This window comes from Caretta caretta, chromosome 2, assembly GCF_965140235.1.
Source record: "Caretta caretta isolate rCarCar2 chromosome 2, rCarCar1.hap1, whole genome shotgun sequence".
NCBI classification, from domain to species: domain Eukaryota; kingdom Metazoa; phylum Chordata; order Testudines; family Cheloniidae; genus Caretta; species Caretta caretta.
In genome coordinates this window covers 233,301,707-233,319,467 of record NC_134207.1, presented here as the reverse complement: position 1 = coordinate 233,319,467, position 17,761 = coordinate 233,301,707, and the positions used below count along the sequence as shown (strand labels likewise).

General features: G+C 43.0%; 1 protein-coding gene across 8 annotated transcripts in view; it reads right to left on the bottom strand.

Moving 5' to 3' along the window:
• MLLT10 (MLLT10 histone lysine methyltransferase DOT1L cofactor) overlaps positions 1 to 17,761 on the bottom strand; it is a 234,905-nt gene that overhangs the window by 137,233 nt on the left and 79,911 nt on the right. For all 8 annotated transcript variants that reach the window (XM_048837931.2, XM_075125910.1, XM_048837934.2 and 5 more), the window contains one exon: positions 15,836 to 15,939. In XM_048837931.2, coding sequence (XP_048693888.1) covers positions 15,836 to 15,939 — 104 coding nt within the window. The remainder of the gene's footprint in view (positions 1 to 15,835; positions 15,940 to 17,761) is intronic.

Sequence of the window (17,761 nt, the reverse complement as noted above, 5' to 3'; positions counted from 1 at the left end):
AGGGCATATGGGGCATTCTACTTGCCTAAGCAGTGCCTCCCCATGTACACTGCCATTTTTCCCATGCTAGCTGGGCGAGCAGTGTCTGTACTTTACACACTGCCATAAGTATAGATCTACCTTCAAACTCTTGGCCCAAAAAACTTCATTTATCTAAGCAAAAGAATAGTTTTCAACACACCAATGTTTTAGACAACAGTAGAAATTGTTCAAGTCCTGAACATGTCAACAGCTACTCTTCTGATCTACTAGAGGAAATGCATTAATAGAAGATATAAAGATTAAAGAATTTTAAAATGAAACTGAAAGTACCATAACAAATGAAGCCATGTTTTATTGATTTAAAATGGTCAGTATCAGATGAATTTTTTTAAAAAACCCTCAAAAGTTTCCTTGCCTGCATTAATAGCTTGTTTTATTGAATGTTCAAAAGCAATAATTCAGTAGAATAAGAAGTTACTCACCTTGTGCAGTAATGATGGTTCTTTAAGATGTGTCCCCCTATGGGTGCTCCACTGTAGGTGTGCTTGCGTCCCTGTACTGCAGATCGGAGAACTTCAGCAGCAGTGTCCACTAGGCCCACACATCCGCTGTCTCTCCTCATGCCCTGCCACGAGGCTAGCCAGTGCATGTGGGCTAACTCCCCCCTCAGTTCCTTCTCTACCTCAGAATCATTAGGAAGGCCAAAAAAGAACTTGACGAACAGCTAGCCAAAGGCTCAAAAAGTAATGGCAAAAAAAAATTTAAGTACATCAGAAGCAGGAAGACTGCTAAATAACAAGTGGGGTCACTGGATAATCAAAATGTTAAAGAAGCACTCAAGGGGGATAAGGCCATTGTGGAGAAACTAAATGAATTCTTTGCATCGGTCTTCACAGCTGAGGATGTGAGGGATAGTCCCAAACCTGAGCCATTCTTGTTAGGAGACGAATCTGAGGAATTGTCCCAAATAGAGGTGTCATTAAAGGAGGTTTTGGAACAAATTGATAAAACTCAACAGTAATAAGTCACCATGAATTCTGAGGAACTCAATTGTAAAATTGCAAAACTACTAATTGTGGTATGTAAATCATTTAAAGCAGCTTCTGTATCAGATACCTGGAAGTTAGCTAATGTGATGCCAATTTTTTGAAAAGTCTCAAGAGGCAATCCTGGCAATCACAGGCTAGTAAGCCTGACTTCAGCACCAGGCAAATTGGTTGAAACTATAGTAAAGAACAGAATTATCAGATACATAGATGAACATAATTTGTTTGGAAAGAGTCAACATGGTTTTTGAAAAGGGAAATCGTGCCTCACCAATTCACTAGAATTCTTTGAGGAGGTCAAGAAGCATGTAGACAAGGGTAAACTAGTGGGTATAGTGTACTTAGATTTTCAGAAAGCCTTTAACAAGGTCCCTCACTAAAGGCTCTTAAGCAAAGTAAATTGTCATGAGATAAAATGGAAGGTCTTCCCCTGGATCAGTAACTGGTTAAAAGATAGGAAACAAAGGGTAGGAATAAATTATTCAAGAGAGGTAAATAGTGATGTCCTCCTAGGATCTGTATTGGGACCACTGCTGTTCAACATACTCATAAATGATCTGGAAAAAGGGGTAAACAGTGAGGTGGCAAAATTTCAGATGATATAAAACTACTCAAGATAGTTAAGTCCAAAGCAGACTGCAAAGAGTTACAAAGGGATCTCACAAAATTGGGTGACTGAGGAAAGTTAAATATTTCTTTACTTAATGCACAGTCAACCTGTGGAACTCTTTGCCAGAGAATGTTGTGAAGGCCAAGACACTAACAGGATTCAAAAAAGAACTAGATAGGTCCATCATTGGCTATTAGCCAGGATTGGCAGGGTTGCTGTTCCTAGCCCCTATTGCCAGAAGCTGGGAATGGGTGACTGAGCAACAAAATAGCAGATGACATTCTATATTGATAAATGCAAAGTAATGCACCTTGAAAAACATAATCCCAACTATAAATATATAATGATGGGGTCTAAATTAGCTGTTACCACTCAAGAAAGAAATCTTGGAATCATTGTGGATAGTTCTCTGAAAACATCCACTCAATATGCAGCGGCAGTCAATAAAGCTAACAATGTTGGAAATCATTAGGAAAGGGACAGATAAGAAGATAGAAAATATATTGCCTCTATATAAATCCATGGTATGCCCACATCTTGAACACTGCGTGCAGATATGGTTGCCTCATCTCAAAAAAGATATATTGGAATTGGAAAAGGTTCAGAAAAGGGCAACAAAAATTATTAGGAGTATTGAACAGTTTCCATATGAGGAGAGATTAATAAGAGACTTTTCAGCTTGCAAAAGAGACGACTAAGGGGGTGGAGAGAGAGATATGACAGAGGTCTATAAAATCAAAAGTGGTGTGGAGAAAGTAAATAAGGTAGTGTTATTTACTCCTTTTCATAACACAAGTGTCACCAAACGAAATTAATAGGTAGCAGATTTAAAACAAACAAAAGGAAGTATTTCTTCACACAATGTACAGTCCACCTCTGGAACTATTTGCCAGACGATATTATGAAGGCCAAGACACTAACAGGGTTCAAAAAAAGAACTAGATAGCTCATGGAGGACAGGTCCATCAATGGCTATTAACCAGGATGGGCAGGGATGGTGTCCCTACCTCTGTTGCCGGAAGCTGGGAATGGGCAACAGGGGATGGATCACTTGATGATTACCTGTTCTGTTCATTCCTTCTAAAGCACCTGGCACTGGCCACTGTCAGAAGACAGGATACTGGGTTAGATAGACCTTTGGTCTGACCAAATATGGCCATTCATATGCTCTTATGTTCATTGAGAACAGTCCCTGAAGAGGGACGGGGAAGTAAGTAGAGGAGAGAGTAAGGAGGTAAGGAGTAGCCATTGCAAACAATCTCCAAGACCCATCGGTCTAATCTTACGCATTCCCAGGTGCTGCAGAATGTTGCCAGACAGAACCCAAATTGGTAGATAGTGGTTGTCAGCTGTAGCAGTTGGGGGGAGTGGTCTATCAATGCCTCAACCAACATGTCAAAATTGTTGCTTGGAAGTGTGTGGCTGGGACATGGAAAATTGTGGGTCAGACGGTTTACACCTCAGGAACTTAGTTTGGCTCGTAGTAGCACTGAGTCAGGTATCGGGAGGTGCATGGCTTATGGTGTAGCTGTGGACTAAATTTCCTCTTCTGTAGATACCCAGTGAGCAGAGAGTGGTCCTAGAATCCTTTAGTGCATGAAGAAAGGCATCCATCTTCTCCGCAAAGAACTTAATGCCTTCGAAGGGAAGGTCTTCAATTGCTGACTGCACTTCTTTTGGGAAGCCTGACAGAGGTAGCCACAATGCACGTTGCATAATCACCGCAGTGGAGATGGACCTGGCCATTTCGTCAGCTGCATCGAGGGCAGATTATAGTGCTATCTTGGCCATTCGCTATCCCTCTTGAACAATGGCTTTAAATTGGTTGTGGTGCGACTCAGGCAGCTGTTCAATAAAATAGTTCAGTTTCCAACAGCTTACATAGTTGTATTTTGCCGTTAGGGCTTGGTAAATTGGCTATTGGAAAACGTAGCATGGCCAAGGAGTACACTTTCCTCCCAAAAAGATCCAAATGCTTCTAGTCCCCATCGGAGGGAGTGGACCTCATCTGGTGTTGATGGCTATGAGAATTAACAGAATCCACTACGATGGAGTTGTGTGGAAGGTGGAAGAAGAGGAATTCTGTCTCCCTTGCTGGGACATAACATTTTTTTATTCGCCCGTTTGCAGATAGGTGCTACCAATGCTGGAGTCTGTCATTTGATTTGCAGGATCCAGGAGAGCCTCATTAATAGGGAGGGCAATTTTTGAGGACAAGGATGAATGGAGTATGTCAAGGAGTTTGTGGTGGGTGTTCTTGACTTCTAGCAGTATCTTAAGAGTGTCTGCCACTCTCTTCGCTAGGCAAAAGTCATCAGCCAGAGATGGTGGGGGAGGCATAACGGCCTCATCTGGGCAGGAAGAGGAGGATATGGCCCTTGGGGTCACCTCTTCCTCCACGCTGCCCTTCTGTTCCTCCACGATTTCTTTTGGAGGTTCCAAAGCTTCGGATGCCGCAGCCAAAGGGGTGCATCTCAACGGTTTTCCAGTAGGGCTAGAAACCAGAGAGGCATGGGAACAATATGCAGCCCAAGGGTCTCAGTACGGTCACTGGGGCAGTGGCGGTGCCCATGGTTGACCGTACCAAGGTGACAGCGGTGGGGCCATCTGAGGCTATACTCAAGAGCCCTGTTGGTATTGGGCACCACAGAGAGCCTGGGAGGAGCACTGCAATACTGCCTCCTCTGCTTTGCTGTCCAAGTACACACTTGAGAGTGGGGGAGCATGGCAGGGCAGCAGGGAAGACACCTGTGCCATACAGATACTCGAGGCAGAGGTCCCTGTACGAAGGAGACTCTGCTACACCAGATACGCAGAGATCCCTTGAGTGCCAGAATTCCGGCAGTACCAATCAACTTGGTGCCACTGGCAATACCAAGGAGGATGGAGATATTGCCCACACCAACTGCTCTGGTGCTGATAGGGCATCCATGACAGTGCCAATGGAGTATCAAATATTGGCAATGTCTTCTTACAGGAGTGCTTACTCCTATCCTTGTCCCTCAGTGCCGTTGACTCAGTGCCTGTGCCCATCGGGTCTGTAGGCACATGAACAGCACTTGCCGCTATAGATCTTCATGAACCTTGCATACCAGGCTGGGATTGACTCAGTGCTGATGGTACCAACTGCACTGGAGATAGTTTACAGCCAGCTTGCAGCTCGTTGTGGAGACTACCCACTCTCTTTTTCGATGACTTATGAGAGGGGACATCAGCTGGTTTCTTCAACCCACAGCCTTTGGATGTTATGGGCTGTGGGAAAGACTCATGTCTGCCAGGTGACTCTTGGCGCGGGTCCAGAGAGCCGTCTCCATTAAGATAATCTTGTGTCTCAGCTTGCTGTCCTTAAGAGACCTGGGCCTGAGTTTCTGGCAGAGATCACATTTTTGTGAATGTGGCCTTCCCCGAGGCAGCGTATGCATTGGGATAATCTGCAACTGGGATAGTCTCTTTGAAGGAGAGGCACTTCTTGAAGCCTGGTGAACCAGGCATACTTGGTTGGGGGAAAAGTCCCCAATGAGAAAAAGCAGGAAAGAAAATCTTTTTTATTTTCACTGAAAAAAATGAAGGAAACTACAACTTACAAGTAAGTACTAGGAGACTAACTTAGCTATAGAAATATAAAGCAAAAGTAATGATCTTAAGGGACTGCAAAGAGCTCTGACTCTAGCCAGAGGCGGTTGAGAAGGCACTGAGGGGGGTTAGCCCCGACGCACTGGCTAGCCTCATGGTGGGGCACAAGGAGAGAGAGCACATATATGGGCCTAACAGACACTGCTACTGAAGTCCTCTGATCAACAGTGCAGGAACGCGAGCACCCCTATAGTGGAGCACCCTCAGGGACACTACTCAAAGTTACAAAAACCAAATTTGCTTTTCACCATTTGCACTGTTGATTTATTTTCTGTACAGCAGCCAATTTGGACACTGAAAACAGAGTTAGTTTCATTTTCTGTTTCTTTTTCATTAGCACAATAATGCAATGTTTTGGTTGCAAATGCTGCAAGGAAATGTTTAAATCCAAATGAATACTTCACACTTTTCATCACATTAAAAAAAAAATCAAAAGCTTTTCTATTAATATTAGGTACTTAGTCGAGTTTGATTTTTTTTTTTAAACATACACAACCTCAGCAAATGTGCGCCCCAAAGTACTCAAGGCAGTATCTCTTTTAATCAGGTTTGACTAATTTAAGTTTGACACAAATATACTTCCAGGTTGGTTCAAGTTTTTGATAAAAAACAGTTACATATCTGTTCTGGAACTATTGTTGTTTGAGATGTGTTGCATGTGTCCATTCCACTTCAAGTGTCTGTGCAACAGTGCCAGGAGAATTATTTTTCCACATAACGGTACCACAGGGAGGCGTATGCACCCTCCGCACTCTCATGCTGCCAGCCAAGAGTGTAAAAGGAGCAGAACCATCCTCATCCCCTTCAGTTCCTTCACACCGAAAGACAAAATTTGACGAAACTCCGATGTAGAGAGGAGGCAGTTGAGCATGCAACAGACATGTGCAACACATCCTGAAGAACAGTAAGCAGGTATGCAACTGTTTTTTCTTCTTCAAGCGACTGCGTGTCCATTCCACTTTCGTTACTCACAAACAGTCCCAAATGGGGACAAGTATCAGAGTCTATCGAAACAAAGACTATAGCACTACTCTCCCAAATTTAGCATCGTCTCCAGAGGCATGGAAGATGGCATAAAGGGCGATGAACATATGAACAGAAGACCTGGTGGCATCCCTAAAAATGTCAATAGTGGGAACATGACTCAGGAAAGATGCTGAAGCAGCTTGAGCTCTTGTAGAGTCTGCTAAAACTCTTTGGGGTAGTAGAACTTTAGCAATAAAATAGCACAACTGAATGGAGGAGGAAATTCAGTAAAATATCCTCAGAGATAAAAGGCTTCTTCATTCTATCGGCAACAGACACAAATAGTTATGGGCATGATTGCAACTCCTTAGTCCTGTCTAGATAAAATGCCAACATTTTGAGGACAGCCAAAGAATGAACTTTCTCCTCATCTTTGTGAGGGTGGGGTTTCAGAAAGAAGGTTGGCAAGAATATAGTCTGATTTATGTAAAAATTGGAGGCCACGTGGGTAAGAAATTTGGAGTATGGATGCAAACCCACTTTGTCTCTGTCAAAGACAGCATAAGGAGGGTCATCCGTAAAAGCCTGAAGCTTCACAGCTCTCCTGGCTGAAGCAATAGCTACTAAGAATGCTATCTTAATCAAGAGAGCAAAGATGGCATATGTAGTTATAGTTTCAAAGGGACCCCACATGAACAACGAAAGAACCAAATTTAAATCCTAAAATGATACTGGATCTCTAAGAGGAGGGAAGTCTATCCAAACCCTTTCAGCACCAAATAGTCAAATGGGAGGTTGCCCTTCTCCACCTGTCTACATGAGGCTGGAATGCAGAAATGGCAACTAAATGCACTCTCATGGAACTGACTGAAAGACCTGTTCCTTTCAGATGGCGTACCCAATCCAAAATAAATTGAAAATAAGGGCTTACATCCTTCTGCTGGGGAAACAATGAAAACCTATCCTATTCGAGGAAGTAAGTGAATCTGGTGCAGAACTTCCTGTTATTTAAAAGAACATTCTATAACACAGCAAAACAGACAGCTTCTCAAGCAGATAGCTACTGAGAACCCAAGCAGTCAGGTGTAGGCTGAGAGGGCTGGGATGTAGAGCCTTGTCGCTGTCCTGCAAAATTAAGTGGAAGAGTTATGGCACCTCAAGTAGAGAGTTTCACACAGTCAGAGAACCAGGACTGATGAGGCCAGGCTGTCACTATCAAAAATCAGAACAGCATGAACTTGTCTGAGTTTGCCCAGTACTCTGGGTACCAAAGGTATGGGAGGAAAAGCATAGAGAAGCTTCCCCTGCCATGATAATAGAAAAGCATCCATCATGGACCATGAACTAAGATCTCCTCTTGAACAGAAATGGTGACACTTCCTCTTCAGTTTTGTGGCAAACAGGTTCACTTCTGGCATTCTCCATATCTGGAAAATGCACTTTGTGAATCATGCCTGAGAAACCATTCATGATCTCTGCTGAATGATCTGATGAAATGGTCAGCTAAACAGTTCTCAGATCCGGGGAAGTGAGAAACCTTGAGATAAATGCTGTTCTGGATGCAGGAGGACCAGAGATTCAATGCTTCTTGGCAAAGGGATACCTATCTGACACATCTGTGACTCAGGTCATGGAGGGAAATGTTGGAACAAAGGGAACTCCAATTCATACATTGTCAAAGACCATCCACCAGTCCCAGGAAGACAAGATAGCTGCAGGTATGTGTCAGCATATCCAGTGGATTGCAAGAGGGATGGTAGACAGACTTCAACCACCTTTGCATGACCCAGAAGTCAAGCATGGCATAGTGAGTCATGTATGTGCAAGCTACCACATGGCGCAAAAGTTTCAGGCAATTGCTTACAGTTATACCGAAATACACCTTGAATTATGAGCACAGGACAAAAATTGCTTGAAACCTGGCCTGAGATAAGTATGCCTTTGCTGATGTCAAATTGAGAGCCACCCCTATAAATTCAATTCTTTCTACCACGAGGACAACTGACTTTTCATGGTTGATTGTCAGGCCCAACACATTTAAGAGGGAAGGCATCTTCTCAATACTGCCCTCCACTTGCTGTCTGGACTGACCCTGGCCTAACTAATCATCCAGATACCGGTACACGTGAAATCCTGGCCTTCCTGATGTGTGTTGCCACCACTGCCACACATGTTGTGAATACTCGGGGTCCTGAGGACAGCCCAAAGAGGCAGACTGTGAACTGATAATGAACTGCTTCTACAACAAATCTTAGAAACTTCCTGACTCTGGTGTAAGGTCATATGGAAACATGCATCCTTTACGTCAAGGGCAGAGAACAAATTGTTGTGAGATAGGAAAGGGATAATAGAAGCTAGGATTACAAAACTTTATCTTCTTTATGTAATTGTTGAGATTTTGCAGGTTTAAAGTAGGTCTTAAGCTTCCCTTGGATTTTCGAATGAGAAAATAGCCTGAAGAGTACCCCCTTCCCTGATGCTGAAGAGGCACTTATTCTACTGGCCCAACTGCAATAGAGACTGCACCTCTTGGACTAGTTACAGTTTCGTGAGAGTGGTCCCTGAAAAGGGATGGGGGAACAGAAGTGAATTGCAGGGTATATCTCAGTTCCATCATGCTTACAACAGACAAGTGGGTTTTAATGTGGGATCAAGACCTTAGGAAGTGGGACAAGTGGCTGCCAAAGGGAGGTGAGATCAAATGGAGTGATTTGCTGTCATGGAATCAAGTAGACAGGTTGGAAGAAGTCTGATGGTTGGAGGTAGCAGAAGATGGAGGTGAAGGAGATATTCTCTTTTTCCGAGACCTTTATCATCTCCTGGATTGATCTGACTGTCTAGTCAGGTAGAAAGAGTACCTCTGTTGGGTCTGAGGATAGAACTGCTTTCTTCTTGGGACTGGAGTGTAAATGCTGAAGGATTTCAAGGTCGCCCTTGAATCCTTAAGAGAATGCAGAGCTTCATCTGTCTTTCTCAGAGAAAAAGCTGGAGCTCTTGAAGGACAAGTCCTCAATCATCCGCCAAACTTCAGAAGGTAAACCTGATGACTGAAGCCAGAAAGCATGACACATGATCACCATTGTTGCCATGTCACAAGCAGCCCAATCGGCCTCATCTAGTGCAGCCTACAAAGATATACAAGCAACCAGATTCATTTCAAAGAACTTGAACTCCATCATCATATCTGGCAGCTTGTCAGTACATTTGCAGAGTCCCACACTGAATAATCATAATATGGCAACAAAGTCTAATGGGTCACAATCCTGAACTGTAAACCTTAGCATGAATAAACCTATCCCCCAAATAAGTCTAATTTCTTTGCATCTTTAACTTTGGGAGTTGATTGAAAGTGCCCTTTTCTGGCCTTTTCAATTACCGCCACCACATGATGTAGGAAGAGTCAGAAAAGCAGAATTCTGCTAAAGGATTTTCCAAGGCTCTAATATAGACACAACAATAGGCGAAGCTGCTCTACAAGGACTTGTGGAATACAAAATGTCCACGAGCTTGTGAGGGTAATCCTGGACCAGTTCAACCTGCACTCCCAGGGCAATGGCCACCCTCTTCAACAGACCCTGATAGGTTTTGTAGTCATCTGCAACTGGAGATTACAACTCTGGCACTATAGCCTCATCCAGAGAACAGAAGGAAGTATTGAGCAGAGGAATCAGTGTGTCCATCTGCTCTGGTGGTAATGAGACCTCCCGCATCAGAGGATCTGAAGCAAGTTGAATAACTTCCACAGATTGCTGGGTACCGATATCAGTACTGGGAATTGTATATCTGTCAGGATCTCGTAGCATGGTGACATGGAGAAGAATCCCTGAAACCAGTAGGAAGTCCTCAGAGATTTCAAAAGAGCCACTGCTGCATTTGATAAGGTACTGGAGCCCAGCCCCATAGCAATCTGTCTCTTGACCAGCTACTGTAAGGATCATGGTATTCAGATCTTGATCTACGTACTGAAGAACAAGGTCAACCTCATGACCTGAAATAGAAATCCAACCTGTAGAAACCACTTCAAAGTCAGATGATGAATTGGCATCAGAATGCCAAGGAGGTGCAGTACCAGGCAGAGAAGCCAGTGACGGGACTGAAGAAATGTGGACAGTACCAGTTGTAGAATACAGGGCTTTCCTATGGAAGGTACCATGCCTTTAGTCCAAAATTCCAATGCACCAGAACCAGACAGTGCTGATGACAAGTTCGATATTGAGAGTGCCTGTATATACAGGCATCAAGGTAGATCCTGGAGTTGGCACCTGCATGCCTGGAATAGTAGGAGTTGCACTCTCATCCTGCATCAGCGGTAAGTCAAGTACTGACAGACAGAAGGTCTCCGATTGTCACAAACTTCTCTGCCACACACTAAGGAGGAAGTCAATGCTGTTGAAGGTCTTGGCAATGATATCCATTTCAATGGTACCACCTCACTGTGACTGCTCTACCATCAGTACCCAACTTCCTTCCATGAGAGTCCCAAGTAGACTTAGCCCACAAAGAGGAAGACTACTTCCGGCCAAAGGAAATACAGGTGCTAGAATTCTCCTGGTGCTTACATGGTACCAGGGACAGAGAGTGGTGTCTTCCCTCTTGCTCCCTTCAATACAGGGAAGCCGCTGAGTCAAGCATCACACTCTGGAAAGGAGTTAAATCCAAAACCTCATGTACTAAATGGGTAAGTACCAAGTGAGGACACAGTGCTCCATTAAGATGTGTTGAAGTTGGACCTCCCTCAGATTCTTCATTTGGGTCTTAAACACTCTGCAAATAGGGCACTTATGCCTAACGTGACACTCCCCTAAGCGCTTTGAACAGCTGGAGTGGGCCTGCTGACTAGCATGGACTTACAACCAGAACAGCATTTGAAAGCCAGGGATTTCAGCATGCCCCATACCAAGCCAAAGCTTGAGAAAAACAAAACGAACAAAAATGAGTATAAAGGAAACTTTTTAAAGGGTACAAACAAACTAATTTACCTAAGCTAAAGAACTTCTCCGGCTCCAGTGCACTGGTGCGCAAACACCTGAAGTGGAATGGACATGTGCAAGCACTCAAGGAACAAAGCTATACAAACCCCATTTTTTTCTTTTCAAACCTCCTTTTTATTGGCCCAGAAATCACAACAGTAGCTTTATATCTCTTTATTTTCCCCATATTATTTCACATTCCCTCCATTTTACAAAAGTTGTGTGTCCCCCAAAACCAGCAGAACCTGGAGTTAACCAAGAACATAATTCCAGCCCCTTTGATTAAGTATCATGCTACTTCAAACATCTGTTTACACATCTAATCACGGAATACCAAAAAGCACCGGGATTAGGAAAGGCGATGAACACATTTTTTTACATAGAATATGTTGTTTCATGGCATTCATTTTAAAAATTGGGCTTTTGGGGTGGGAGAGAAGAGGAACAATGAAAGCTAAAGGAGCTGGAAGTACAAAATATAACTAAGGCCCTTGTCCTGAAAACACTAATTCACATGAGAAACTGAAGGCATCTAAGTAATCCCATTGACTTAATGGGACTATATGCATGGTTGAAGTTATTCATATATAAATGTTTTCAGGAGCAAGCCTTAAGTATTATTTTCATGCTCAACGAAAACTTGAAATTGACTGTTCACTATGAAAACTAAGATACATATGAAAAATGAGCTTGACTGGACTGAAAAAAAGTGTAATTCATTTTAGGCTAGTTAAATAACATTCCACAGATTTGGCAATATATTGCAATTGCACTGTGGACTGCCACACACAAGCAAATGACGACTGCTGAAACATAATGCTATGCTGCTTAAAGCAAGAGGATAAAACCAGAGAATTTGCATCTAGACAATATGCAACAGCAGAATAGATGCAGCCTGAATTAATATTTATAGACACAATATAAACTCCAAAACATTTTTCATAATTTGTTGTGGTTTTGAATAAACTGTATATAGTGGTTATCCTTTGATAGTTGAGACAGCTCAAAGTAAAGCTTCAACAAGCTAAACTGGAAGTGGAAAAGAAAGATTACTCACCTTCCAGTAACTGGCTCTTCGAGATCTATGGTCCCTATCTTTATTCCAGTGGGGGTGCACACATTCTCCATGCACTTGAGACCAGAAGAAATTTGCTAGCCCTGACTGTTGGTTCATGCCTGTAGCCACTCTTCTCTCCTCACGCTCCAAACCAAGGGCATAAAGCGTGGTGCGTACCAACTCTTTCTCCAGTGCCCTTCTACTATGAATAACCTAGTATAAGGCTCTACTGCAGAGGGAAAGGAGAGTGAGTAATGGAATACAGATAAGGATCACACACCTTGAAGAATCACAGTTACAGGAAGGTAAATAACCTACCTTTCTTCTTCAAGTGATGGGCCTTATATGTGTACTGCACTGGCAGTGATTCACAAGCCATATTCATTGAGAAGGAGGGTGCAAGGACCCCTGCTGTACCACCTCTGCCAAAGGATGAGTCAGCAGTAGATGCCTGCATAATGCTCAGGGCATGATGTCTCATGAAAGTCTGAACAGAATCACACATTGTGCCGCTTTACAGATTTCCAGAACAACCTCTTGGAGTGAGGCTAGTGATGCAGCCTGTGCTCTAGTCAAGAGGGCTCTGACCCCTTGAGGGGGTAAGAGGTCTCTGTCAGCTTGTAACAGAGCAGGATGCAACCTGAAATCCATTTGAATAGTCTTTCGGACAACACTGGTAACAAGAAGGGTTTCTACAGGTATGTTAGCAACAAGAAGGTCAGGGAAAGTGTGGCACCCTTACCGAATGGAGGAGGCAGCATAGTGACAAGTGATGTGGAAAAAGTTGAAGTACTCAATGTTTTTTTTTGCCTCTGTCTTCACAGACAAGGACCGCTCCCAGACTGCTGCACTGGGAAACACAGTATGGGGAGGAGGTGAGCAGCCCTCAGTGATGAACAGGTTAAGGACTATTTCGAAAAGCTGAATGTGCACAAGTCCATGGGTCCAGATCCACTGGCCATTATCTTTGAAAATTCTTGGCGATCGGGGGAGGTCCTGGATGATTGGAAAAAGGCAAATATAGTGCCCATATTTTAAAAAGGGAAAAAAGAGAACCCGGGAAACTACAGACCGGTCAGTCTCACTTCAGTCCCCGGCAAAATCATGGAGCAGGTCCTCATGGAATCCATTTTGAAGCACTTTGAGGAGAGGAAGGTGATCAGGAACAGTCAACATGGATTCACCAAGGGCAAGTCATGCCTGACCAAGCTGATTGCCTTCTATGATGCGATAACTGGCTCTGTGGTTATGGGGAAAGCGGTGGATGTGATATATCTTGACTTTTGCAAAGCTTTTGATACAGTCTCCCACAGTATTCTTGCCAGCAAGTTAAAGAAGTATGGATTGGATGAATGGACTATAAGGGGGATAGAAAACTGGCTGGATTGTCAGGCTCAATGGGTAGTGATCAACGGCTCCATGTCTAGTTGGCAGTCAGTATGAAGCAGAGTGCCCCAGGGGTCGGTCCTGGGGCCAGTTTTGTTCAACATCTTTATCAATGATCTGGATGATGGGATTAATTGCACCCTCAGCAAAGTTCACAGATGACACTAAACTGGGGGGAGAGGCAGATACAATGGAGGGTAGGAATAGGGTCCAGAGTGACCTAGACAAATTGGAGGATTGGGCCAAAAGAAATCTGCTGAGTTTCAACAAGTGCAGAGTCCTGCACTTTGAATGGAAGAATCCCATGCACTACAGGCTGGGGACCAACTGGCTAAGCAGCAGTTCTGCAGAAAAGGACATGGGGATTATAGTGGATGAGAAGCTGGATATGAGCCAGCAGTGTGCCCTCGCTGCCAAGAAGGCCAACGGCATATTGGGCTGTATTAGTAGGAGCATTGCCAGCAGATTGAGGGACGTGATCATTCCCCTCTATTCGGCACTGGTGAGGCCACACCTGGAGTATTGCAACCAGTTTTGGTCCCCACGCTACAGAAGGGATGGGGACAAACTGGAGAGAGTCCAGCGGAAGGCAATGAAAATGATTAAGGGGCTGAGGCACATGACTTACAAGAGAGGCTGAGGGAACTGGGGTTATTTAGTCTGAAGAAGAGACGAGTATGTGGGGATTTGATAGCAGTCTTCAACTACCTGAAGGGGGGTTCCAAAGAGGATGGAGCTAGGCTGTTCTCAGTGGTGGCAGATGACAGAACATGTTGCACTTTCTTGTGGACTCCTTCCTACTGTTGTACAGGATGGACTGAACCACTTCTAAGCATGTCTTTCTAGGTTCCTCACTTGTTCATATGACAGGCTGTTAGGTGGAGGGATGCCAGATTGGGATGCTTGATCTTGCATTTGTACTAGGGTAATAGGGCCAGGAACAGTTGGATACAGATGCATGGACATGCTGACATCTGGGGAATATTGGGAAACAAATGTCTGGGCCACCTGAAAGCAATCAGGATCACCAACACTCCTCCTTGCTTGATCTTTCTCAGGACCCAAGGTCAGAATGGAATGGGTGGGAAGGCATGTTATTTGTCCTAACCATAGAACTAGAAACTCATCTCCTTTGGAGCCCTGACCTTGAGCCATCCAGAACAGTAGATTGGGCACTGTTTGTTCTCCTAAAATGCAAAGAGATTACAAGAGGGGGATCCCCACTGTCAAAATGTTCAGAACCACCAAATCATGTAGTTCCCATTCGTGGTCCCTGGAGAAGTGCCTGCTGAGGGGAAGATCCTGTTCGTCGATGTAGAACACTGTTGCGAGGTTCTCCGGCATGATTTGGACCTGCAGAGTTTGAATGAATAGTAACTCCAGAAGATTTATGTGCAATTGGGATTCTTGGGGAGTCCATGTATTATGTGTTACATGTTCATCCAGATGGGCTCGCCACCCTATTAAGGAATCATCTGTGATCAGTCTCTTTGTAAGTGGAAGAGGATGAAAGGGGCCCCTCTCACCATGAGAGAAGCTGGTACTCAGAGCAGAGGAGGGGGAATCAAAACTTTTCTAGCTATTAATAATTACACTAATTAACTACAAAAACATTATCTAAAAACTATTTACAAATATTTACAGTTCAAAGCAGAAGAAGCTAGCAACTTCTGTAGACACTGAAGAGGTTCCATCTCAGACCCCAGGCAGCAGAAAGGAACTGAAGAAGTGGTCAGTCTCCACCACCCCTCATGCCCTCAGTTCAGAGAATGAATAGCAAAGAGGGATACAGGTACAAACTAATGGACACTGATAACAAGGATCTTCTCGTTGAGCGCATGTGCACACCCACAGTGGAATACACATAAGGACCATCGTTCGAAAAAGATCGATGCACTGCATTATTTCTAGCATCTTAGAAAACACTGGTTGACACTGGCCACTAAAATGTGTTTATGGCATGTAATGTTGCCCTATAAAATTTGCCATATTTATCCATAAAAAATGGCACTCATTCCAATGAGAAAAAAATCCTGCATTAAGCCTGGCCTCTCACTAAGATGCCACAGTATTAGGTGCCTCAAAAATACCAGGAATAAACTGTTTGTTCATTTTGGTACTGTGCTCTCCAGTTTTGTTTTGTTTTAAAAGATTTCTGGCAGATTACATAATAATATACACTTACCATGTTACATGAAAAGCTTGTCGACATCCATGTTTGTTACATGTCATGCACGCACCGGTTGCTGCTTTGCTTTCTCTGCCTTGTTCATCACAAATATAGCATGTCTATTCAAGAAAAAAAAAAGTATTCACATATCATACTAAGTACCCAAATTATTTTTGTGTTATTCACAGGAGGCATTTTATATGATGTGCTACAAGGACAAATTGATTTTCTCAATCTTGTAGTCAAGTTTACTTGAGGACTCCTTTACACAGCTTAATCACAATTTTTTAAAGCAGATTGCTACATACACTGTTTAGGATTTGCATAGCACTTTACCTTTTCTAAGTGCTGTACAAACATTAAATTAACTAAATCTACACACCACCTCTACGTTATCCTAATTCGGTATTATTCCAATTTTAAAGATGGGGAATACTGAGGCAGAGAACTTAAACAACTTGTCTAATGGTCAAACAGCCAATGGTAACGTGATTAGAACTCAAAGTTTTCCTAACTCCCCAACCCCGTGTTCATTCCTTCAAATCACTGAATTACTCTCATATGTTTGCTTATAAGTACAGTTATTAGTAGCAGTATTGTGGTAGCACTTAGAAATTCCAATCAGGATCAATGTCTAATTATGCTAGATACTGTATAAACAAGTAAGACAGCCTAGTTTATGTCCAGAGGAGCTTCCTATTTAAAGTTAAACTTAATAATTTTATGTAATGCATATTTACATACAAATAGGTGGAAATAGATTTTCAGAAGTCTCATAATATGTCTCCAAGCCTACTTGAGGTTCAGAGGCCTTTAACCAAGTTTAGTAATGCTATTCAACACATTTTTTATTTAAATATGAGTCTAAAACAGCACAGCCTTATAACCACCTGGTTAGAAACTAGTCTAGCTGGAACCTTGTTTAAATTGAGTTTAATTCAGGATCCTAAACTCATTTCAAAGGCCAAGGAACAAGTTAGATTTATAGCAGATTGTCAGATTTCTAAAAATGTCATTAGAGAATCTCACCAAATGCACAGTAATTAGAGAGACCTATAGCAATTTATTTAATTTTCCAAATTATCAACTAAGTGAATAATCAAAAAGAACAAAAATAATCCATCAAAATATATTTCATTTGACAAGTGTGTTTGTAATTGTAATTATAAATATTAACTATATTAGTACACATGCTACAATGTATTTTCTAAAATAATGAAGGCTTAATTATAGTGGACTTCACCATAGCTTCTCCTAATTAAAGCTTTCGTGAGAAGTATGTGAAACAACTGTTTTTTTATAATTCAAATATTGGGGTGTGCTGATTACTGAAGTGTAAATTAAGAGAGATTCTGCTGTTCTATGTTTTAAATATAGTTGCAACCTACTGCTAGAGCCCTACCAAATTCACAGCCATGAAAACTGCCTCACAGACTGCGAAATCTCGTCTCCCCCTGTGAAATCTGTACTTTTGTGTGCTTTCAGCCTCTATTATACCGATTTCACAGGGGAGAACAGCATTTCTCAAATTGCGAGTCCTGACCAAAATGGAATTGTTGGGGGGGGTCGCACAGTTATTTTAGGGGGTTTCAGTATTGTCACCCCTTACTTCTGCACTGTAAGAGAGCGGCAGCTGCTGACTGAGGGCCCAGCTCTTCAGGCAGTAGCACAGAAGTAAGGGTGACAATACCATACCAGGCCATCTTTACTTCTGACTATTACTGATGGTGGCTCTGCCTTCAGAGCTGGACTCCTGGCCAGCAACTGCAACTCTCCAGCTGCCCAGGAGTAGCACCAGCAGCAGCAGCAGCGCAGAAGTAAGGGTAGGAGTACTGCAACCCCCCCTACAATAACCTTGCGACCCCCCACACCACCACAACTCCTTTTTGGGTAAGTAAGTACCCCTACAATTACAACACTGAACTTTCATATTTAAATAGC